Source organism: Stegostoma tigrinum, chromosome 21 (assembly GCF_030684315.1).
Source record: "Stegostoma tigrinum isolate sSteTig4 chromosome 21, sSteTig4.hap1, whole genome shotgun sequence".
In the NCBI taxonomy this organism is placed as follows: Eukaryota; Metazoa; Chordata; class Chondrichthyes; order Orectolobiformes; family Stegostomatidae; genus Stegostoma; species Stegostoma tigrinum.
The window spans coordinates 37,206,079-37,231,201 of record NC_081374.1 but is presented as its reverse complement, the minus strand read 5'-3'; the positions used below and the strand labels follow the sequence as shown (position 1 = coordinate 37,231,201).

The 25,123-nt window shown below is 42.0% G+C and overlaps 1 protein-coding gene across 2 annotated transcripts in view; it reads left to right on the top strand.

Moving 5' to 3' along the window:
- Positions 1 to 25,123, top strand: part of LOC125462693 (signal peptide, CUB and EGF-like domain-containing protein 3) — a 361,430-nt gene that overhangs the window by 290,484 nt on the left and 45,823 nt on the right. For both annotated transcript variants that reach the window (XM_059653452.1, XM_059653453.1), the window contains one exon: positions 9,026 to 9,142. In XM_059653452.1, coding sequence (XP_059509435.1) covers positions 9,026 to 9,142 — 117 coding nt within the window. The remainder of the gene's footprint in view (positions 1 to 9,025; positions 9,143 to 25,123) is intronic.

Genomic DNA, 25,123 nt, shown 5'->3' with positions numbered 1-25,123 from the left:
GCTCATTAGCTATCTACAGAGTGTGACCACAGTAGCTGTTCCATTTCCTCAAAGTCTACAAGAGTTCTAAAGTGTTTAAAGTAACTATTACAAAAATATTCTCTCTCCATTCATTCTGTGGCTCATCATAAACATCTGACATGTAAGCCGTTCGAGTATCATGCTGCCATATTTCATCCCAGTTGGTGGATCATTAAAAGAAACATGAATTTCTGAGCACCTTAATGGTTAAAACGAGACTCGTATTGTACAATACCATAAATCACAGCTGCTATTCCTCTGTTCCATGCAGTTCTCTAGCCCAAACCATTTTGCTGTGCCACCTCTCCATCTTGTTTTAACAATGGTGAAATTTTCCAACTTCTGGGAAATTTCTTAAAAACCTATAACATTTCTAACAGGACCAGACAGGGAAAACACAAGAAGGTTATGTTCCTGATGACTGGGGAATCCAGAACCAGGGGCCACAGTTTCAGGATATGGGTTGGGCCTTTTACTATTGAGATGAGGAGGTATTATTCACCCAGAGAGCAGTGAACCGTGGAATTCTTAGTCACAGAAAGCAGTTGGAGCCAAAACCGTGATTTATGTCATTCTTGGGGCTAAAGAGATCAAAGTGTAAGGGGGAAACATTGGCAACAGGGTTCTGAGCTGGTTGATCAACCATGACCATGTTGGATGTGGAGCAAGGCTGAATGGCCTATTTCCGATCCTATTTGCTATGTTTTGATGTTCATTGTCCACCATTCTCTTCCTTTATCAGAACTTGAGATGTTTCTTTATATAAAGAGCATTGCATCGGTCCAGGCAATGGCCCAGGCCGTTTCCCCCTGTGTTGGGACTGTGACTGCAGGAACCAAATATCTTATGGCTTCTATTTTCACTTCAGCTAACTACACTTGCGGACAGAGTTTGTTGGTTTTGCACAGCGTGACATTTTTGTGGTTAGCCAGCTTTTCATTGAAAGTTCCACCCAGCTGACAAGGAAGTAAAAGATTTATTATAATTGCATTAAAGTTTTGAATGCAATGCGTATTTAAGGGGTAAAAAGGGGGGAAAGTAATCAAAATTGTGTAAAACATTTTGAAAATGTCAGCAGTGACATTTCATTAAAATCAACTCCATGTGATTGTTCTGTGGTTCTCATTAACATTGATAGTTGTTATATTTCCACAACATAATACATCATAACAGTATTTTATTTAGGGAAACAGATGGATTAAATAAAAGCCAGTACCCTCTTGTAATGTGAGTACATGCTGAGGGATGGAACACATGTTCTGCTCCATTAAATCCAGGGACAGTGCATCAAACCCAAATCTAAACATGGATCAAACTTATATCAGCACCATATCTTGAAAAGGACTGGTGGCAGCAGACTTACCATTGTTCAGCCTTGGAGGAAGTTGGCCAGCAGCCAAAGCTGGGTATTTAGCATGAGATAAAGCCAAATTTGTGTATGTACTCAATATATAGGTAACCATTATCAGCATCAGACAATACTAAGTCAGACACATTTGCAATGTTAACACTTCAGTACTCTAACAATGTGTTTCAGGCCTTTTGAGTACTTTTACTTATGCAGTGAGAAAGTTTTCCCACATCCAGTCTTGTTGTAGTCTTTCTGAGCTGGGTGGTCAGTTTATCTCAGATTATGGGCAATTCTGCTTTGCAGTTCATACTCACTAAGGTTTAAATTTGAACTGTCTGAAGCCCCCCTGCCCCTTTTACCTCAACATCCTTCATGCTCCTGAGAGAGGAAATTTAAATATCAACTTGACCTTGATTTGAATACTTATTGCCTTAGTGTTACTTTTTTTACTGTTACGTCCACTCAGGTATTTGAGTGCTATGGCAGGTGATTTGCTTAAGGCGCTGCATTCAGTGGGTGAATGAAATTATTGCAATATTCTCCACACAGTGTGCATACAAGCACCATACAGACACAAGCAGACACACATGTAAACATTTGCACACACACACAGACACATAAACAGACATAAGCGCACACACAAACACAAGAGTCATAGAGTCATACAGCCCATAAACATACCCTTTGGTCCAACCAGTCCATGTCAACCAAGATCCCAAACTACACTAGACCCACCTGCCTGTGCTTGGCCCATATCCCTCCGAACTGTTCCTACTCATGGACTGATCCAAATGTCTTTTAAATGATGTAACTGAAACCAAATCCGTTACTTCCTCTGGAAGTTCATTCCACACATGAACCACTCTCTGTGTAAAAACATAGCCCCTTGTATAACTTTTTAAATCTTTCTCATCTTATCTTAAAAATATGCCCCCTTGTCTTGAAATCTGCCACACTAGGGAAAGGACACCTGCCATTCACTTTATGTATGCCCCTCATGATTTTATAAACCTCTGTAAGGTCACCCCTCAACTTCTTACACTCCAGTGAAAAAGTTCAATCCTCTCCATATAACTCAAACCCTCCATTCCTGGAAACATCCTTGTAAATCTTTTCTGAACCATACCACCCCCCATCAGTTTAATAATAGCCTTCCTTATTGTACACAATACACAAGCTGAGGCCTCACCAACATCCTGTACAACCTCAACATAACATCCCAACTCCTATACTCAAAGGTCTGAGCAATCAAGGCAAGCGTGCTAAATGCCTACCTAAATGCCCACCCTGTCTACATCTACACAAACTCACATATATACTTACGCATACAAACACATTCACACACACGTGCACCCATATACAAAAGGATGTGCTCAATAGCATTGCTAGTTAATCAAACTGAAGTTCTGGCAGAAATGTCTCTTCAATTTTTGTATCTGTTGCCATTAATAATATTGTAAGAAGGAAGGATGAAACTGCAGATGATTGCCAATTTGTTTACCTGCTTAACCATTAAGACCCTGCCAACTCTATTTGTGGCAAGGGGTATTTATAACCTAAGTGCACAGTTCCTGCCACTGGCAGCTGAAGTTGTGGTAATACTGCTCTGGCCAACTGCTGCCGGGAAAAGAAATACCACTGCATTCATACAGCTGACCTGTGAGCACTGAGTATACTTAGGTGCTGTGCTACGCTGTGATTGATTGATGCAGAAGATGCATCTCCCTTACTTTATTCATACAAACCCAGTGTTTGGTAATGTTTAATGTTTGCACACTTCTAAAACATGATATGGATTCCTGGCAACAAAACTGAACATAGGGAGACCAAAACTGCCCCTCAAGAGGTGAGACACATGTTGTGTTTGGGCACTTATAAACAAGGAAGAATTAGCCCGGGTGTTAACTGCAGCCAATCCAGCTCGACAACAGTGTGAGTGAGGGTTAACGACACATCGATAAACCATGATTGCAAGATGACAAAGGATTGGAGAGCACTGAGGAAAAATCAAACATAGACTTGATAGAATAGAAGTTATTGCTGGACTCTTAATCCAGAGACCCAGTAATGTTCTGGCGGCCTGCGTTCAAATCCTGCCATATGGTGGAATTTGAATTCAATAAATATCTGTATTAAGAATATAATGACAATCATGAATCCATTATGAATTGTCAGGAAAAACCCATGTGGTTCACTAATGTCCTTCAGGGAAGGAAGCTGCCATCCTTACCTGGTCTGGCCTACATGTGATTCTAGACTCAGCAATATGGTTGACTCTTAACCGCCCTCTGGGCAATTAAGGATGGGCAATAAATGCTGCCGGGCCAGGAACACCCCTCATCCCATGAATGAATAAAAAAAAAAAATTGTGGTGACAATGGAAGAATGAACTTCTAATCATACCAGCTCCATTCAAAACCTCAGATTTCGCTGCCAGTGATGTGTACTTGCATCAACTGTGGTCTCTGGTGAGATGTGGAATTACAGCAGCCAGTTTGTCCATTGCAAGATCCTACAAACAGCCATAAAATTATGACCAAATAACCTACTTTAGTAATGGCCAAGATACTGAGAGAGTGCCCCAGTGTTTCATTTCAAATTGTGTTGAAGAATCTTCTACATCTATTAGTGAATACAGTTAAGACCTAAGTTCAATACTTCATTCATTTAATGGTATGTCCCACAGTGCAGAAATCCTTCAGTACAGAGGTGAAGTTTGGGAACAGGTCATGGTCTTGAATCCTGCAGTTTGCTTGAATCCAGAACCCCAGGCTCAGAGGCAAGAGTGCTACGACTAAGCCAAGGCTAGAACTTGGGTTGCCTTTTTATGCTACATCTTTGTGAACGTGCTTGAAAATGTTTAGCTAGAGTGACAGAATGATTATTTCAGCCATTGTATTACACTTCATAAAGGTACAGGTGTAATCAGAGTTGGTTGCAGGTAATCAATTCCTCAACTTTTGACCATTGTCAGGTATGATCTAGTATCCGGTGAGACTACTGTCTTAAACAGGCCCTATCAGGAAGAAAAAGCAGCAAACTATGTAAATTTCAATAGATCCATTGCACTTTTTTTAATCATATGGGTTCCATATTCTAGATAGTTGACCAGACAGAGAACAGATTTGAGTGTGGTGTCCTGGACAGTTCCAGTCTACTTCCTTGGATGGATCTAGGCTCCAAAATTCCCTTGGATTTTCCCTTGATCCTGACTTGATGAGGATTAACTGATATATGTAGAACCATATCAATAAGCGTTGAGATGTGGAAGGTAACAATTAATGAGGGACAGTATCAAGACCAGTTTAAAGATCTCTTTATAATGTTGTAGGATATTTGCTGCCTCCCTTTTGGTTCAGAAAAATGGAAGCTTGATGTTTGTTGTTTTGGAAGGTCCTTTGTGTCCTTTAGGAATGGTGAATCTGCCATTATCACCTTGTCTGACCTAGATGTGACTCCAGGTTACAATTAACTGCCCTCTGATGTAGCGAGGAAAACCACTCAGTATACCTAACTGCGACAAAGTCTGATTTTAAAAAATAGAAAAGCAGACGACTGGCACACACCACTGTCATCCCTGCAAAAACCTGCCTTACTCTGGGTGTACCCACGCCAAATGAATAGTAGTGGTTCAAGAAAGCAACTCACATCGTCACTTTCTCAAGGGAAGTTAGGGATGGGCCATGAAGGCTGACCCACCCACTGCTGTCTATATCCCACAGATCATGAAAGAAAATGGTTTGATTTTCTGAAGTGGGGAGGTCTTTTAACGGACCTTGTCTCCTGCTGTAAGATATGGGGCCGAATTTTCAAAGAAAGCTCAGGAAGCTGACCTATGGAATAATTCCATGTCTGGGCTCGGTGCCTTAGTTGCACCACTCTCACAATGTTAATGTGCGTTTGGCCAGATAGTGAGCCCAGTTAGAGGGACTAAACATCCCCAGCAGGCAGCGACCATCTGTCCAGAATCACTGGCAAAGGCAGACAGCTGCCATGATGGGGGCTGTTGCTGCTAATCCAAAGAGAGCCAGACAGCAGCATTGAAAAGTGGTGGAAGGGGCCATGAAGGTAAAGTGAAGTCCCAGTGCAGGTGCCAACTCAAATATCTCCATGAGAAACAGTTTCAACTGCAAAACCAAATAGGCTTGATTTGGCCTCGTGATATACTTGACCTCTGTGCGTTGATATGCAGCAGTTTATTTGGATTTGCCAAAATATGGTTTAAAAATTCCTTTCTGCACTGCCCATTTAAAATGTCCATTAAGGAATTCAGTGGACCTTTAATTGGAAACAAACAGGTTTTCCTTTCCTTCCTGCACTCCCTTTGAAAATGATAACCTACCCTACCAGTCTCAGGATCCAAGGTGACCTCAGGGACAATGATTTTTAAATTGTGCCCACGTTGGGTCTGTACCTTGTGGCCCAACGTGTCAGACTATTCAGTGATAATGGGAACTGCAGATGCTGGAGAATCCAAGACAATAAAATGTGAGGCTGGATGAACACAGCAGGCCAAGCAGCATCTCAGGAGCCCAAAAGCTGACGTTTCGGGCCTAGACCCTTCATCAGAGAGGGGGATGGGGTGAGGGTTCTGGAATAAATAGGGAGAGAGGGGGAGGCGGACCGAAGATGGAGAGAAAAGAAGATAGGTGGAGAGGAGAGCATAGGTGGGGAGGTAGGGAGGGGATAGGTCAGTCCAGGGAAGACGGACAGGTCAAGGAGGTGGGATGAGGTTAGTAGGTAGGAGATGGAAGTGCGGCTTGGGGTGGGAGGAAGGGATGGGTGAGAGGAAGAACAGGTTAGGGAGGCAGAGACAGGTTGGACTGGTTTTGGGATGCAGTGGATAGAGGGGAAGAGCTGGGCTGGTTGTGTGGTGCAGTGGGGGGAGGGGAAGAACTGGGCTGGTTTTGGGATGCGGTGGGGGAAGGGGAGATTTTGAAGCTGGTGAAGTCCACATTGATACCATTGGGCTGCAGGGTTCCCAAGTGGAATATGAGTTGCTGTTCCTGCAACCTTTGGGTGGCATCATTGTGGCACTGCAGGAAACCCATGATGGACATGTCATCTAAAGAATGGGAGGGGGAGTGGAAATGGTTTGCGACTGGGAGGTGCAGTTGTTTATTGCGAACCGAGCGGAGGTGTTCTGCAAAGCGGTCCCCAAGCCTCCGCTTGGTTTCCCCAATGTAGAGGAAGCCACACCGGGTACAGTGGATGCAGTATACCACATTGGTAGATGTGCAGGTGAACCTCTGCTTAATGTGGAAAGTCATCTTGGGGCCTGGGATAGGGGTGAGGGAAGAGGTGTGGGGGCAAGTGTAGCATTTCCTGCGGTTGCAGGGGAAGGTGCCGGGTATGGTGGGGTTGGAGGGCAGTGTGGAGCGAACAAGGGAGTCACGGAGAGAGTGGTCTCTCTGGAAAGCAGACAGGGGTGGGGATGGAAAAATGTCTTGGGTGGTGGGGTCGGATTGTAAATGGCGAAAGTGTCGGAGGATGATGCGTTGTATCCGGAGGTTGGTGGGGTGGTGTGTGAGAACGAGGGGGATCCTCTTAGGGCGGTTGTGGCGGGGGCGGGGTGTGAGGGATGTGTTGCGGGAAATGCGGGAGACGCGGTCAAGGGCGTTCTCGACCACTGTGGGGGGAAAGTTGCGGTCCTTGAAGAACTTGGACATCTGGGATGTGCGGGAGTGGAATGTCTCATCGAGTGAGCCGATGCGGCGGAGGCGGAGGAATTGGGAATAGGGAATGGAATTTTTGCAGGAGGGTGGGTGGGAGGAGGTGTATTCTAGGTAGCTGTGGGAGTCGGTGGGATTGAAATGGACATCAGTTACAAGCTGGTTGCCTGAGATGGAGACTGAGAGATCCAGGAAGGTGAGGGATGTGCTGGAGATGGCCCAGGTGAACTGAAGGTTGGGGTGGAAGGTGTTGGTGAAGTGGATGAACTTTTCGAGCTCCTCTGGGGAGCAAGAGGTGGCGCCAATACAGTCATCAATGTAACGGAGGAAGAGGTGGGGTTTGGGGCCTGTGTAGGTGCGGAAGAGGGACTGTTCCACGTAACCTACAAAGAGGCAGGCATTGCGGGTGCCCATGGCCACCCCCTTAGTCTGTAGGAAGTGGGAGGAATCGAAAGAGAAGTTGTTGAGGGTGAGGATGAGTTCGGCTAGGCGGATGAGGGTGTCGGTGGAGGGGGACTGGTCGGGCCTGCGGGACAGGAAGAAGCGGAGGGCCTTGAGGCCATCTGCATGCGGAATACAGGTGTATAGGGACTGGATGTCCATGGTGAAAATGAGGTGTTGGGGGCCAGGGAATTGGAAGTCCTGGAGGAGGTGGAGGGCATGGGTGGTGTTACGGACGTAGGTGGGGAGTTCCTGGACCAAAGGGGAGAAAATGGAGTCCAGATAGGTGGAGATGAGTTCGGTGGGGCAGGAGCAGGCTGAGACGATGGATCGACCAGGGCAGGCAGGTTTGTGGATTTTGGGAAGGAGATAGAAATGGGCCGTGCGGGGTTGGGGAACAATGAGGTTGGAGGCTGTGGGTGGGAGGTCCCCTGAGGTGATGAGGTCATGAATGGTGTTGGAGATGATGGTTTGGTGCTTGGGTGTGGGGTCATGATCGAGGGGGCGGTAGGAGGTGGTGTCGGAGAGTTGGCGTCTGGCCTCGGCGATGTAGAGGTCAGTGCGCCATACTACCACTGCGCCACGCTTGTCTGCGGGTTTGATGGTGAGGTTGGGGTTGGAGCGGAGGGCTGCCCGTTCTGCGGGGGAGAGGTTGGAGTGGGTGAGAGGGGTGGAGAGGTTGAGGCGGTTAATGTCTCGATGGCAGTTAGAGATGAAGAGATCGAGGGAGGGTAGGAGGCCTGAGGCAACCTGTCTCTGCCTCCCTAACCTGTTCTTCCTCTCACCCATCCCTTCCCCCCACCCCAAGCCGCACCTCCATCTACCTACTAACCTCATCCCACCTCCTTGACCTGTCCGTCTTCCCTGGACTGACCTATCCCCTCCCTACCTCCCCACCTATACTCTCTCCACCTATCTTCTTTACTCTCCATCTTCGGTCCGCCTCCCCCTCTCTCCCTATTTATTCCAGTTCCCTCTCCCCATCCCCCTCTCTGATGAAGGGTCTAGGCCCGAAACGTCAGCTTTTGTGCTCCTGAGATGCTGCTGGGCCTGCTGTGTTCATCCAGCTTCACACTTTGTTATCTTACGTCAGACTATTCAACTGCTTTATGCATCACTGACAATTCATTTATTCTGGTAATGCTGCTCTTTGTGGTAGATATACAGGAAGAGTCAGTGTTGCACCAAGAGCTTGCATGAGAAGCAGGTGGAGGTGAATTATTTAGCAGAATTACTGACATAAATGCAACTTGAGTTATGTTATACCCCCGGCAGCACCCTGCAACCATTTCCATACCTTTTTTCTACGACCAAGTGGTTGGTTTTGCACCTTTAAATCAATATTAAGTCCCATCTACAATTCATATGCACTCTATATTTGGTCTGTGGTATTTTCTGATTCTTTACATATAGATTAATGCAGTCTGGAAGACTTGAATTATCCTCAAGTCCTTTTGAGTGATTTGAGATATTTCACATGTAAGATAACCCAGGGTAAATATGTGCAGTTCAATGATCTATTTCCCATTTTTGTTTTTAGATATTGACGAATGCTCCTTTGACAGAACCTGTGATCACATCTGTGTGAACTCACCTGGCAGCTTCGAATGCTTTTGCCACAAGGGGTACACGCTGTATGGCCTGACTCACTGTGGAGGTAGGTGGACGCTGTCAGATTTCATATTGTTTTGGGAAGAGCTGGAATGAAAACTTGGCCGTACAGGGTGAGGATGAGTGAAGTTTTACGAATGACAGTTTGGTAAATCTGAACTCTTCTGCACATATATAAGGGAGTTCTAAATTATTTTAAATCTTGGAACATGTTAGACAGTCGTATTCTGATTATGGTTCTATTCTCACATCAAATCTGCAGCAAACAGCATATCTGTGTTCTAATGATATGTCCATAGAGTGTAGAAACAGACCTCGTCCTGAGAAATGCTGCAGTTCATTATCATCAGAGTTTCGTGTTCAATGTTTGGGAGGCGGGTGGTTGGCACCAAGCCTTCATATCTATCTGCAAGCTGGATTGTCTGTGAAAGGATACCTGCATCTCACCTGGGTGGGAATCTGAGCCACACTGTAAGCACATCAGGGCTGTGTAACAGAACACACTTGTGTTCTAATTACTTGATATTTTTGTACATAAGAAATAGGAGTTGGAGTAGGCCATTAGGCCCCTTGAACCTGCTCCACCGTTCAATAAGATCATGGCTGATCTTTTCGTGGACTCAGCTCCACGTACCCGTTCACTCACCATAACCCTTAATTAATTTACTGTTCAAAAATCTATCTTTGCCTTAAAAATATTCAACGAGGTAGCTTAAAATGCTTCACTGGGCAGGGAATTCTGTAGATTCACAACCCTTTAGGTGAAGAAGTTCTTCCTCAACTCAGTCCGAAATGCCATTGCCCCCTTCACAATTTGCACTTGTTACCCATCATTCTGAAGCTGGAAAGGTCAGACAAATATACCTGCCCCTGATAATGTCGCCCTCGATCCCAAAGAGATACAATGGTATTGACTTGGGTGGCCCAGCCATTGATTTATTTTGGGTTTATTCTCCTTTGAAAAAGTTCTCCATTTGTCCTCATCAACCTCTGATAATGCAGTGTGTGTCATTGTAGATCCTAGTTCCAAAACTACAAGTTTGCTAACACCTTTGTTGCAAACTTCCCACCACCCTGATCTTAATTCTGAATGAAGGCAGATTTAATAGTATCTTTCAAAAGAAATCAGACACTTACTTGGAATAGAAATATTTTGTAGGGCCATGGGAAAAGAGCAAGGGATATTGGATGATATCCAATCAGGCATTTCTTTCAAAGAGACAACATAAATATAATGGGTTGATTGGACATTATCTGTGTTGTATGAATTGGATTTTACAGTTCTCTGTGGGGTGAAGAAAAGAGAGCAGGAACTGAGTAATCCACTTACTGCCACCATCTCAAACTTGTTCAAGCGAGTGTTGGCTGGCCATTTAGTGGCCATCTGATGGCAAGGAAGTCAATGAGAGATGTAAGCTGGGGGACAGGATTGTGGCTGATTGGAGCTGTCAGTGGGATGTCAAGCAGCAGCCGGATGATGCCATAATACATAAGTCAATCACGGCTTTGAGTTTAAAGGCCATATGCTCTCTGAATATTTCCTTTTTTATTTATTGAGGGTTCAAAAATGAATTTAAAAAACATTTTCAGAAACAGCCACCTTCACCAGAGGATATTATTGCTATATTCAGTCATGAAACCAGTTGCAGGCCTGACCTTCCTTGCACCTTTGTGTCACCTCTTCATAACTGCAGTAAATCACTGAAAAACATTTTTGGAGCTGACATCCAAAAGAAGCAGAGCGCAATGAAAAATTTCACGGAATTGGATCTTTCACAAAGCACCATAGCTTCTTTCTTAGTCATTTCAAAACAGTGGCTGAGCTTTTGGTTTCTGTACCTGCTCGCCTTCTGTAACATCCGAAAAAATGTTACAGAAGCATCATGCTCTATTTTAGGAAAGGCTACTTGAATTATGGACTTAAAACCCAGGCCAAAACTCTAGAATAGTCCTTTCAACTTAATTCTAGCTAATGAATAGGCTATTGGACCAATACTGTTCACATTGTCATCAAATTTTTAGAGTCTAGGAGTCATACAACACGGAACCAGACCTTTCGGCCCAACTTGTCCATGCTGATCAGGTCTTCTCAACTGAACTAGTCCCATTTGCCTGCATTTGGCCATTCTCTCTCTAAACTGTGCCCATTTGTGTACCTGTACACAAGTCATCAGGAGGTGTTTTCTTCTACATATAAGCTGATCCTACTAACCTGTTGAGAAACCTACTTCCCATTAAATGTTTGGCCATTCCAATGTTGGAAAGATGATGAAAGCAGATTGCATTAATCAGCCTGCAGTAGGTAGCATACCCTCTAATCTTTAAAGTTTGCACTGGTATGTGGGTGACATACCATCCTGTCTCAATCTCCTGAGGCATTAAGAGTTTGTGGAAGTGAAGTCACATGTAGGTAAGGTAGCAGGTCTCCTTCCTTGAAAAATGGCAAACGCCATGGTGTTTCCTGGAGTCACATTGTTCTGAATCCTTGTTGCTCAACCTACTTGCACTTTCTGTTTGTACACACAACATTCACACACAATATAGGATGCCAGATAGTCCAATTTCATAGAACCTGATATTTTATCATGGTACTCCATTTCATAGAACTCACAATCCAGTTAACAGACCGTCTTGTATGAGAAGCAGCTGGTTATCATTTGAAACCCTAGCCACCTTTTATTGCAAGAAAGTACTTTTTTTTCTACACCTTAACTTAGAGAAACATTCAGGATATATTTTTCAGTTTAATCCAACACTGAAGTACTGCAAACTGAGCTACTAGGGTGAAAAGCTCCTTTGTTATTGTATTTTGTTATATAGAACATAGAACATAGAACATAGAACATTACAGCACAGTACAGGCCCTTCAGCCCTCGATGTTGTGCCGACCTGTCATACCTATCTGAACACCATCTAACCTACACTATTCCATGTATGTCCATATGTTCATCCAATGACGACTTAAATGTACCTAAGTTGGCGAATCTACTAGCATTGCAGGCAAAGCATTCTATTCCTTCACTACTCTCCGAGTAAAGAAACTACCTCTGACATCTGTCCTATATCTTTCACCCCTCAGTTTAAAGCTGTGCCCCCTTGTGCTCGCCGTCACCATCCTCGGAAAAAGTATCTCCCTATCCACCCTATCTAACCCTCTGATTATTTTATATGTTTCAATTAAGTCACCTCTCAACCTTCTTCTCTCTAATGAAAACAGCCTCGAGTCCCTCAGCCTTTCCTCGTAAGACTTTCCCTCCATACCAGGCAACATCCTAGTAAATCTCCTCTGCACCCTTTCCAAACCTTCCACATCCTCCTTATAATGCGGTGACAAGAACTGTATGCAATACTCCAAGTGCAGCCGCACCAGAGTTTTGTACAGCTGCAGCATAACCTCTTGGTTCCGGAACTCAATCCCTCTATTAATAAAAGCTAAAACACTGTATATGCCTTCTTAACAGCCCTATCAACCTGGGTGGCAACTTTCAAGGATCTGTGTACATGGACACCGAGATCTCTCTGTTCATCTACACTATTAAGAATCTTACCATTAGCCCAGTACTTTGCCTTCAGGTTACTCCTCCCGAAGTGCATCACATCACACTTGTCTGCATTAAACTCCATTTGCCACCTCTCAGCCCAGCTCTGCAGCTCATCTATGTCTCTCTGCAACCTACAGCATCCTTCGTCACTATCCACAACTCCACCGACCTTAGTGTTGTCTGCAAATTTACTAACCCATCCTTCTACGCCCTCATCCAGGTCATTTATAAAAATGACAAACAGCAGTGGACCCAACACCGACCCTTGCCGTACACCACTAGTAACTGGTCTCCAGGATGAACATTTCCCATCAACTACCACCCTCTGTCTTCTTTCAGCGAGCCAATTTCCGATCCAAACTGTTACATCTCCCACAATTCCATTCCTCTGCATTTTGTACAATAGCCTGCTGTGGGGAACCTTATCGAATGCCTTGCTGAAATCCATATACACCACATCAACCGGTTTACTCTCATCTACCTGTTTGGTCACCTTCTCAAAGAACTTGATGACACAAATCTACATTTCTCACTTAAAAGGAATACACCTCTTCTCAAACTTAACTGTCTCCCAATTAATAGCTGTGATTTGTGATCCTGACCCAATCAAAAGCAAGGATGAACAATGCACTTTATTTTGGAGTGACAAGGTATATCATTGGTCACCTCAAAACCAGCTTTTACTGCAGTTCAAATTAACATGCAACAAGTTTGCGTTCCTACTCATCTACCGTACGAGTGTACGAATTTTTGGGGCACTCGTACCAGGACAGCTGGTTTTCGGTCTTCCTCTTCTCAAGTAGGGAAGTTACATATTTTATTTTCAAATATGTTGGATCTTTCAGGAACCTTGGGAATGTCTAAAAGTTGATACACTGCATCTCCTTTCTCAGCAACCCTTTTTGTTTTAAAATTTGAGAGATGAATTCACCTCGCTGGGAATTGTTACCTTTTAATTTTCTTCATACCTTTTCCTGGTGATTATAATTGTCTCAGGATCTTGTTTCCCTTAGACTGCCAATTCAAAATCATTTCTGCCATGTTATTTGCATGCGCTAATGCAAATTGTGCGCTCAATTCTTTTGCCATTTCATGGATTTTCCATTTTAAATTTCCCACATCCACAGGGCTTTACGTTTCTTATGCTTGTCTGATTAATATACCTGTAGGAACTGTGTTTTTATAACTCTAGCTGTCGTGACGATTCTTGTAAAATTAAATGCTTATGTTCACACTTCAGTTTCAAAACTAATTTTAAAATAACTGGCATTTATAGTGACCTTGAGATTGACATACTATGGAACGTTAAAGGAGCTATTGTTATAAGTGTTTAGAATGTCTTTTGTGGAGCAGCAACCATGTTACTAAAATGCTGATACTGCCTTCAAAGTGGTTACCGTGACATACAAATAACTGCATGAAAGACATTTTCATATATTACAGAACAAAAAGGTTCTCTAGGTTTAAATATGTTTGATTTTAACTGGACAAAGAAAATGTACTTTCAACATTGTGGCAACGATTTAGTTCTGTACTATCCCAGCAGACCATTACTTTAGATATTGAAGCCAAAGCTTTCTATCTTTCTGCTTGTTTATGCTTCCAATTCTGCAATCTTTTTTAGAAAATAGCCAGTAATATCTGATAACTCAAGCATTTCTGAACTTGCGGCTTTAAGATTACAATGCGTGTTTGGTATTGCCACTTCAAAAGACGAGTTGAAATGCAGTTTGTGACTTGTAGGGGGCGGGGTCTCACAACAAGCAGTGTTATGTTTCTGTACTCACCGTGAGATAAGAAGAGTTTTTCTGCAAACGCTGCCATGTGGAATTTGAGCAAAGATCAAAATACAAATTAACCGCAGTAATGCACATTAAAGCAGCAGTCACCTTTTGATGACTGGTGAAATTAAATCTGATATTCGCACAAAACCCCTTGTCATGTACATCAGCCTAGCCACAACATTCCCAACTTGTAACCCTTTAAGGAGTAAAGATCATATGTTTTCTGAGAAATACATTGTTCATTGTTTACTTTAAAACAAAATAAGGTTGAATATTTTAAAACTGATGCAAAGAAAACCAAATCCAGACATATAGTTCGCTTGAAAGACTAAAGAAATTTTCCAGCTCATCCACTTAATAGGGTTCGTGCCATAATCGAGGGCTCAAAGAGTTATGCAACATATAATTCAAGTGATTACATTTGTACAATGAGTTGTTGGAGCATAGAATCATTTGTCAATTGGAATAGCTGAGCCAGCAACATCACATGTTATGCTAAGTTTATTTCTGTACAGGAGGAGCTGACACAGCTGTGATGGGCCAAAAGTCCTTCTTTTGCACTGCAACTTCCTGTAATTGTAATTTTACTGTTTTCTTCCCAGCCTAGTTCTTTCTAGTAGAAATGCGTAGGATATAAATGGATAAATGTGTTACTCAGTGGACGTTAATTCTTGTAAACTATGAAGGTCCTGAAATCGACCCCTGTGATGAATTAGCTCATATCAACTGAGGTAGCAAGTTGCCTCAATGATCCTTTGTTCTAAATGCCAGAGTTTGGGAAGGGCAATTCCGCAAAGGTTCCAACTCCTGATCACTCCGGAATAAGTGGTCACAGTCCCCAGTCAGGCTTCGGAGATCAAACAGTGGTTCCAATATCCAACTGCCCTCCTTACTATAATTCATGATTTTTCTATTGTTTGCATCTCCAAGAAAACTTTCAATCAAGCACTGTAATCGCCATCCATCTGCTTTCCGATCAACTGCTTGGCACAGTGCCGCCTTGGCAAGGCTAATGATTCTAGGTACAAGGCACAAAGAGATTGTTAATTGAATTAAGCTAAATGGCCCATTGGAGTTGGCTCACACTCGCGTGTGTTTTATTTTTCTAACAATACAGAAGCTGCATTGATTGCATCAAGCATCTCTTATCGGTCTCATTGTTCCACGTGTTTTGCCTAGTGCTGAATAAAAAGCAGCTTGCAAATCTTATTGACCATCACCTGGCCCAGTAGTAACTCAGAGAGTTTAAAGTAGTGTGTGTGCTTAAGATTACAAAGGAATCGCAGTACTGCAACACAGTTGGGCTGTGGGAGCCAACCTGCAATAAAAGTGGGCACCAGGACCACACGAAGTGAGCAACCAGTACCACTGTATTCCCAGTGGTATCATTCATAACAAACCAAGCAAAGGAGGATTCTTCGCAGCAGTATAATTGTTTGAAGCTAATGGGACTTGTATTGATAAGTGGGGCAGCTTTCCTCAACAGGGCAATCTTTACAAATGACAATAAACATTTGACTCTAGAAAACACAGATGGTTGGCATTTCGACTTGCAGCTGAGCACAGCAATGTAGTTAAAGGTTTCAAAACCATGTTGTATAGCTGGAGCTAAGTCACGGATGAATCAGGATCTGATTGAACGGTAGAACAGATTTAAATGTCCTACTTCCAATTCTTATGCGTGGGTCTTGTAGATCCTGGCTGTTTTGAAGTAAGCTAGGCAATGTCATTTTTTTTTCTAATTCCTGTCTTGAAATTCGTCACCACTGCCCTGCAAAGCCAGTCAGTCTAGGTGAAAACTCACCCAACCAGGACAAGCAAGATGGAAGGGTTTGGGGTGATAACTAGAAAAAAAATGCTCTTAATGGGATCAAATCCAAAGTTACTGCAGGTGGGAAGGTTGGGTTGCAGAACATTTCAAGGCTGTGTTCTGATTATATTACACCTGGTTAGTGTAAAACTCTTTTGCGTTCAGTCTGTAAAACCCAGATACTCTCCTTTTTACCCCAGCACAATTCATACTCTTTAATAAATGCTATGAAGTGAATGAAGGCTCAAATCCTAGAATAGCCACTAAAACAGTGTCCAGAAGACAAGGTGGATAGAAAATTAATGTGTCAGAAATCCTTGGCTGTCTTATCATTGTTAGAAAGAACCAGGGACACAGGATAGTTATTGATTCACTTGCATTGAAGGGAACCTTTAGAGTTTAATTCATGAGAGACTGAAAAGGACAATTGGATCAGGTTAATAGTGCAGGCACAATGTAATTTAAGAACACCTTTAATCCAGTTTCCCACAAAGTGTTGACAGACTGAAGTAACTATGACTAATGGGATCAGCTTCAGGAATGCTGACTGAATTTCTGGCTTAAGCCTTTCACTCTCTTGATGAGAGTGAGTTTCTGCCTTAAACAGTACCACATTGCTGAAGAAACTAGTTTACAGTTGGTTCATTAAAAGCTCATTACCTTTTTTTTAATACCACAGACAGTCTGTAATACATTGGAAACAATCTCCCATACCCAAGAATGGGTTTTTCTTTGTGATTCCGTGGTTACTGTTGTGGATACTGTAACTAGGATTTTGTTTCAAAGATTATATTTGTAACTAGATAAATCTTAAGTAGCAAGGATTGACTTGCAAGTGTCTGTTTATAGCTATGTAATCAGAGGACCTATAGATATGTTATTATAATTCCACCAAATGACGTGTTCTACACCAGTAACTGTAGAGAGTCAAGGCTGTAAAAAGATATGACTAACTTAATAGTTACAGTCTTCAATTACTTTGTTATAGATATAAGAAATACCATGGGGAATATAGAGTATAAATTTTAATTGAAAATATTTTTCCCTTTCTAAAACTTCTCTTTTTTTTAAATCAGAAGGCCTAGATTTTCATCCTTGAAGCAAGTAGCAGGAGTTGGGTAAGTTCCCAACTTGGTCTGCATGCCTCAGGAGAAAGTGCTGGGAAAGACAGGATTTTCATTCCAGGGATGCAAATTTAGTTTGCAGTAGAGCTGTTTAAAAACCTGCTTCAGTTCTGTGAGACTTCACTCCAGAAGGAGGCTGTAATGGTAAGGAAACAGTTCAATCCTGTCAACAAAAGAACACTTAACTAACTGCAAAGCAGGAAAATTCTAAATCATAGAGTTAATTAATTAATTGAAAAATGAATGTTGAATATCTCACTCAAGGCTGCATATGCTCGGAGCTTCAATATGGAGAAAGATGTGTGGATGTTGTTGTAATGAATACTGTGTCAATTGTTAAATTTAAATCTGAGATTGAGCTCAGACATGCAGTAAACAGCCAGTATAAAATGTTCCAGGTTTGTGCATTTGAGATAGAAGTAAATGCATGTGAGTTTACCAGTCCGCAAAAGATAATTTAGGATTATGGCTTTTTTTTGGCTAGAAACAAGTGTCAGTTACTTCGAAAAAATTTTTTGTTGCTAATTATGCCTGTTGTCTTGTACAAATTCAAGTACTGCAATGTCAGGTTAATTAATGCATAACTTGTGTGCTGTTGCTTTAAGTTTAATGGAGTGGTGATAATTTTTGAGGATATTGTTGAATTCTTCTAACTTTACTTCTGTGTGAGCCCAATTACCACATATGTCAACACAAATGCAGAAATATTGTAGCAGCATGACTGTGCCTGCTAATAAATGGTCTGAAAACCCCTTTATTTGTAGAGTTGTCACAGATGTTAAAATTTGATGAAACCGCTGAATTGCCCAATTTTATCCAACTGACAAACTCAACACAAATCAACTCGCGCACCAGGGTTTTCTGCCTCCCTCCCACCCCCAAGAAATCAACTATTTGTTGTAATTGTTTTTTTTAAAAAACCAATGGCAACAATAAGCATGTTGAATTACAAATCTGTAGCTCTAGTTTAAACTCTGCCTCTTTCTTCAAATTTCATTTCACCTTCAAACAGACACAAAACGTAATTATTAAGGTTGATAAAGGAAAAAAGAAGTCAGAGAAGCATTGTTCTAACACCAGTCCAATTCACAGATAATTGTTTTCCTTGCTAAGGACATGGGGTTGTATATACACTGATTCTCAGTCTTTTATTCACCAACTGAGGATTCGCCCTTTCAGTATCTTTGGAGAAGGATTTTCCTATTGTACTTGCAGCTGGGGATTTGTAGAGAGAGAACCTTACAGAGAAAGGTGAGAGAAAGTCGCTAGCCACAAGGGATTTTCTTTTAACTCCCCACATAGGAGGGAGGGAGAGAGAGAGAGAGAGAGAGAGGAGGTGGATGGTTTCTGTTTATAGACTGGATGTTCCTGCTATTTTGCCCATTCACAAGATTGTCCAAACAAGTGGCTGTATTTGTGCTGAGCTCTCCTGAACTCTCAACAACTGGTCCTGGTTCAAAATCTATATATGTGCTACAATTCTCCTTTGATGAAGGTGATGCTCACATAATCATAAAGCATCAACGGGAAGAATACAGAGAGACAGGTAATGACATCTGTTGATGTGTAACACTGGTTTGACACCAACAATGCCATTTTAGAACTCAGCACTCTAGCTAATGCCCTCATTTAACCTCAGCGAGCGAGTAGATGTTCAGCAGCACGAAGACAAACCTCATCAACCCCCTGACTGTGCCATTTGAACACATTATCATGCACTTTCAGATTAACTGCTGTACTCATTATTTCTGCAATCAAAAAGATGTGGAGTGTTTTCCATTATGTTCAATGTCGCTAACATCCACAAGATGTGTGCAATTGCTGAAGATGTGTTCTGACTTCAAGAATTCTGCACAAATTGCTTGTCCAAGAAGTGAATGCCAAAGTTTACATTTCCTCTAGTTTACTACATAAAAAGGGGAAGTGAGCAGATGTGACACGGAGGCAAGCTGAGTAAGAGTGCTCTTATCAGGAAAGAATAGAAACCCAGCGTGGTCAAGACCAGTTCTTCTCCCCGAACCTTAGCAAGAAGGATGTGCACTTCATTAAGGAGATAATGAAATCTGTGATTTGAGAACAGGGTAAGGATGGCATTGCTGATGTCTGAGAAAGTGACTGCAGCCATGAACCTTCCTGCATCTGGCTCTTTCCAGGCTACAGTAGGGCATATTTGCAACATCTCCTACTTTACTATTCCCCATTACAAAAGGGTTGGCACTGAGGAACTGAGGACATTCAGTCCATTTATTCATAGATCATAGAATCCCTACACTGTGGAAACAGGCCCAACAAGTCCACACCGGCCCTCTGAAGAACATGCCACCCAGACACATTCCCCTAATTTCCCATGTCTAATCCAACTAACCTAAACATCCCTGGACACAATGGGCAATTTAGCATGGCCAATCCACCTACCTTGCACATCTTTGGACTGTGGGAGGGAAATGGAGCACCCAGAGGAAACCCACGCAGATGCAGGGAGAATGTGAAAAAGCCACACAGACAGTTGCCTAAGGCTGGAATTGAACCCCCTGATGCTGTGAGGCAGCATTGCTAACCACTGAGCCATCATGCCACCCTTTTGCCTCAGAAAAGCGAACAGGCTGTATTGTGAGGATTGCAGGCTTCCCATTGATGGAGGGTGACATTCAGTCAGTGGGGGTTGTTTTTGTCAACTTTAAGATGTACCACAATTGACGTCTAAACTGCCAACTTTTCCCACTGCTGACAATATGACATATCGGTGGCAAGATACTGAGCTCTTCTCCTGTGTTTCCCCGTACACTCTGCTCTTCTTCAGTCTTCCAGCCTACTCTGAATTCTTACAATTCAGTCAGTAAAATGGCTATTCACCTTATTGACATTCGGTACCACGATATTTACAAAAGAATTGAAACTGAGGATATTAGCCAATTCTCCTAGAGTTTTGGCATGGGAGGAAATAGTGAATAATCTCAGATAATCTCATTTTCAAAGGCCACAGTGGTGATATCACTGGCATTGATGACTAGTCCACTGAGATAATAGGAACTGCCAATGCTAGAGTTGCTGGGATAGGAGATGCTGTGAAAACAAGTTTTAGCAAACACAGAATTGAATGGGAAAATGGGAACCGATGGCAATGAAGGTCCACAGGGAAAAAATACAAATGGAAATCAATTTGCGGAGAAGAGAATTAACTTTTGAGGAAATGTTAACCATCATTTCCTCTTTCTATCTTGCAGATGAGATGTTAAATTGAGGTTCCATCTACATTTTTAGGTGGATGGAATGAAGCCATGGTGCTGTTTTATAGAGGAGAAAAGGGAATTGTCCCTGGTGTCCTGCCAAACTTTTGTCACTCAACCAACATCACTAAACAAGAAGATCTGATTATCCATATCATTGCTATTAGTGGAACTGGGTGTGCACAAGTTGACTGCCTACATTGGAACACATCTTAAAAAATGTAATTAGCCATAACGCTATTAAGGACATTCTGAGATTGTATAAACCACTTTATAGATATAAATCCTTCTTTTTCACAGATGCTGCCTGATGTGACCAGTCCAGCATTTTCTGTTTCCATTTCAGAAATACAGCATATGTGATATTTAACTTTTTGGTTCAAGTAGTGATGTTGAGCAACAGAAGTGCTGTTAAAGCCAGTTTAAAATGACAAGGCTTTAACTGTATATTATCATGATTGAAATGCTTTATAATGTGATGTTAATGTTGATTAACAAGTTGGGAACAAGCTGTTACTGGCTGTTGGTAACTGTTTGAGCCAGTCTGTATGAAACTGTATATATTATGAGGGTTCTGTGTTTAATTTGCAGTCTGTACTGGTAGGGGTGTAAAGATTGGCCTTTGTATTCTTAGCTTGGAAAGAGAGTAAAACAGCTGGAGTTGCTTTTCTTGGCCACTTGGAAAGTGTTTGTGTGTCTGAGCAGGAATTGGTCTTGCTGCCTCCAATTAATGAAAGTATCAGAGGATTTGTGATGCCTGGTTCAAATGGAAATAAGTGGGAACAGTGCTCAAGTTGGACCTGTCGGTGTCTTGAGAAGACAGCTGTGGTTCTTCCTGAACTCCAGTCGTCCTCATTTATAACAATAGTACAGCAAAGTCTAGGCACATCGAGAGCTGAGGTTAGATTCTGAAACCTATTTGGATCATGTTCTTTTTTTCACCTTAATTACATAATTATGATAATTGCAACTGAATTTCTCTCAAAATTCATCATCCAGGTTGGATTGCTTTCCTCTTGCAGTTATTTACTGACAATTAATTAAAATGAAGCTGTTAGATATTATATAAAGTAAATTTATCCAGCAGGATTTAATTATGTGGTTTTTAGACTGCAAAGATAATTGATTTTACAGTTGCTATCGTGCACTGAATTATGTATCAGTGATGGTTAATGTGTTTTGGTGATTTCTGTTTATGGAAGTAAGTATTTCTCTTCTTCCTTTTCTACCTGTTTTCACTTTTCTTATGTCATTTAGCTAAGCCTGGTTGAGAGAACATGTTAGTTTTATGACACATGGTGAAGTGAATAAATATAATCTGATAGCTATTACAGAGACATGGCAACAGGAAGACCAGGATTGGTTCCTGAATATTGAGGAGTATATGACACCGAAGAAAAATAGAAAGCTAGGTCAAAATGGAGTAGTAGCACTGTTAATCAAAGATGGTATTAGTGCAATTATAGAGTCATAGAGATGTACAGCATGGAAACAGACCCTTTGGCTCAAATTGTCCATGCTGACCAGCAATCCTGAACTAATCTAGTCCCATTTGCCAGCATTTAGCCCATATCCCTCTTAAACCCTTCCAATTCATGTACCATCCAGATGCCTTTTAAGTGTTGTAATTCTGCCAGCCACCACCACTTCCTGTGGCCACTCATTCTATACACTCACTACCCTTTGCGTGAAAACATTGCTCCTTAGGTCCCTTTGAAATCTTTCCCCTCTCACCTCAAACCTATGCCCTCTAGTTTCAGAATCTCCTACCCCGAGGAAAAGACTTTGGCTATTCACCCTATCCATGCCCCTCATGATTTTATAAACTTCTATAAAGTCGCCCCTCACCCTCCAGTGCTCCAGGGAAAATAGCTCCAGCCTATCCAGCCTCTCCCTCTAGCTCAAACTGTCCAACCCTGACAACATCCTAGTAAATCTTTTCTGAACCCTTTCAAGTTTCATAACATCCTTCCTCTATAGCTGGGAGAGCAAAATGCATGTGGTATTCCAGAAGTGGCCTAGCCAATATCCTCTACAGCCGCAACATGACCTCTCACCTCAAGACACTGACCAATAAAGGCAAGCGTACCAGTTGCCTTTTTCACTACATTATCTACCTTGGACACAACTTTCAAGGCACTATAAACCCGCACTCCATAGGCTCTTTGTTCAGCAACACTCCCCAGGACCTTATCATTAGGTGTATAAGTCCTGCCCTGATTTTCCTTTCCAAAAGGCAGCTCCTCACATTTATCTAAATTAACTCCATCCGCCATTCCTCAGCCCAATGGCTCATCTGATCAAGGTCCCATTGTACTCTGAGGTAATCTCCTTCACTGTCCACTACACCCCCAATTTTGGTGTCATCTGCAAATTTACTAACCATACCTCCTATGTTCACATTCAAACTGTTAATGGAAGCAACAAAAAGCATTGGATCTAGCACCAATCCTTGCAGCACACCACCAGTCACAGGCCTCCCGTCTGAAATGCAACCGTCCATCACCACCCTCTGTCTCCTACCTTTGAACCAGTTCTGTATTGAAATGGCTGCTTCTCCCTGTATTCCATGTGATCTAACCTTATCAACCAGTTTACCATATATAACCTTGTTGAATGCCTTACTGAAGTCCATATAGATTATGTTGACTGCTGTGCCTTTATCAATTCTCTTCATCACTTCTTCAACAAAAAGCTCAATTAAGTTAGTGAGACACAATTTCCTATGCATAAAGCATTGTTAGAGATGACCTTAATTCAGGCATCAAGATTTAGAATCAGTTTGGTTGGAGATGAGAAGTAGTAGGGGAAAGAAGTCACTGATCTACAAACTCCAGAACAATATCCACAATGTGGGGCAAAATATGTAAGAATAAATGCTGTGTGCTTCTGATAAAAGGATAGCAATAATCATGGGTGACTTTAATCTATATATAAGCTGTAAAAAAATCAGATTGGCTGGAGAAATCTAGATGAGATGTTTTCAGAATGCTTTCAAGATGGATTTTTTTAGAGCTGCGTGCTTTGGAACTGACCAGAGAGCAGATCTTGATACTGTGAAATGTGGCGGGGTTAATTAATGATCTCAGAGTAAAGAACATAAGAAATAGGAGTAGGAGAAGGTTATTTGTCCCCTCGTGTCTGCCCCACCATTCAGTATGATTATGGCTGATCTGGCTCAGGCATCAACACCTCTTTCATCACAGCCACCAACTCTAACATTTCAAAACTCTATCTACCTCCTCCTTAAATACTTCCAGTGATCTAGTTTCTACATCACTCTGTGCTTCATGCAGAAGAACACCTAGATCCCTCTGTATTGCTCCAATTAAATAATAGTCTGCCTTTTATACTTCCTACTAAAGTGCATGACCTCAGCTCACATTAAACTCCATCGGCCAACTTTTTGTCCACTCAGTCAACCTCTCTCTTTGCAGATTTCTTGTATCCTTAACATAACATGTCATCCCACCTATTTTTGTAAATTTAGACACTACATTCTGCTCTGTCCTCCAAGACATTAATAAAGATAGTAAATCATTGAGGCCATAGGACTGATCCTTGTGGCACTGTCTAGTTATGAGCTTTCAACCTGAAAAAGATGCATTTATCCTGATTTTCTATCTTCTGCCAACCCTCAATCTGTGCTAATATATTACCCTCAGTACCATGGTTTGCTATCTTGTGCAATAACGTTTTATGTGGCACCTTATCAAATATCTTCTGGAAATTTAAATACACTACATCTATCCATTCCCCTTTATCAACTATGCTTACAACTCTCCTCAAAAACTCTAGTAAATTTATCAAAAATGATTTCCCTTTCACAAATCAGTGTTGGCTCTGCTTGATTCCAATAAGCCTTTCTAAACGTCTTGCTATTTCTTCATCGATAATTGACTCTAGAAATTTCAACTGGTCATCAACAGATATAAGGCTAATTGGCCAATAGTTTCCTGCTTTCTATCTCCCTCCCTTCTTGACCAGGAGCCATCACATTAGGGTCTTTCCAATCCACTGGGAACCCTCCCAGAGTTCAGAGAGTTCTGGAATATTTGAACCATGCCTCCATTTCCTCTGCAGCCATTTCCTTTAAAACACTTGGGTGCACACCCTCAACTCGTACGGCTTTCATCGCACTATTGTCTCTCTGATATAGACTTTTACAAGTTATTTCTTCCTGTTAGCATATTGCTTATGTTATCTTTGAGATATCTATCATATGTTTCACTGTGGAGACTAAAATATTGGCTTTAACAATTTACCACTTCCTTCTTCTCCATTATTAATTTTCCAATTGCATCCTCCAAGGGTCCCAATCTTTTCTTAAGCTACAGTCTTTTTATTATCCATTGAAGCTTATTTGTTTTTATATTTCTTGCTAATTTACTGTTGTATTCAATTTTCTCCCTTTTCGTTAGAAGACAGAACATAGAGCATTACAGCGCAGAACAGGCCCTTCAGCCCTTGATGTTGCGCCGACCTGTGAACTAATCTAAGCCCCTCCCCCTACACTATCCCATAGTTAGCTTTCTTGTCA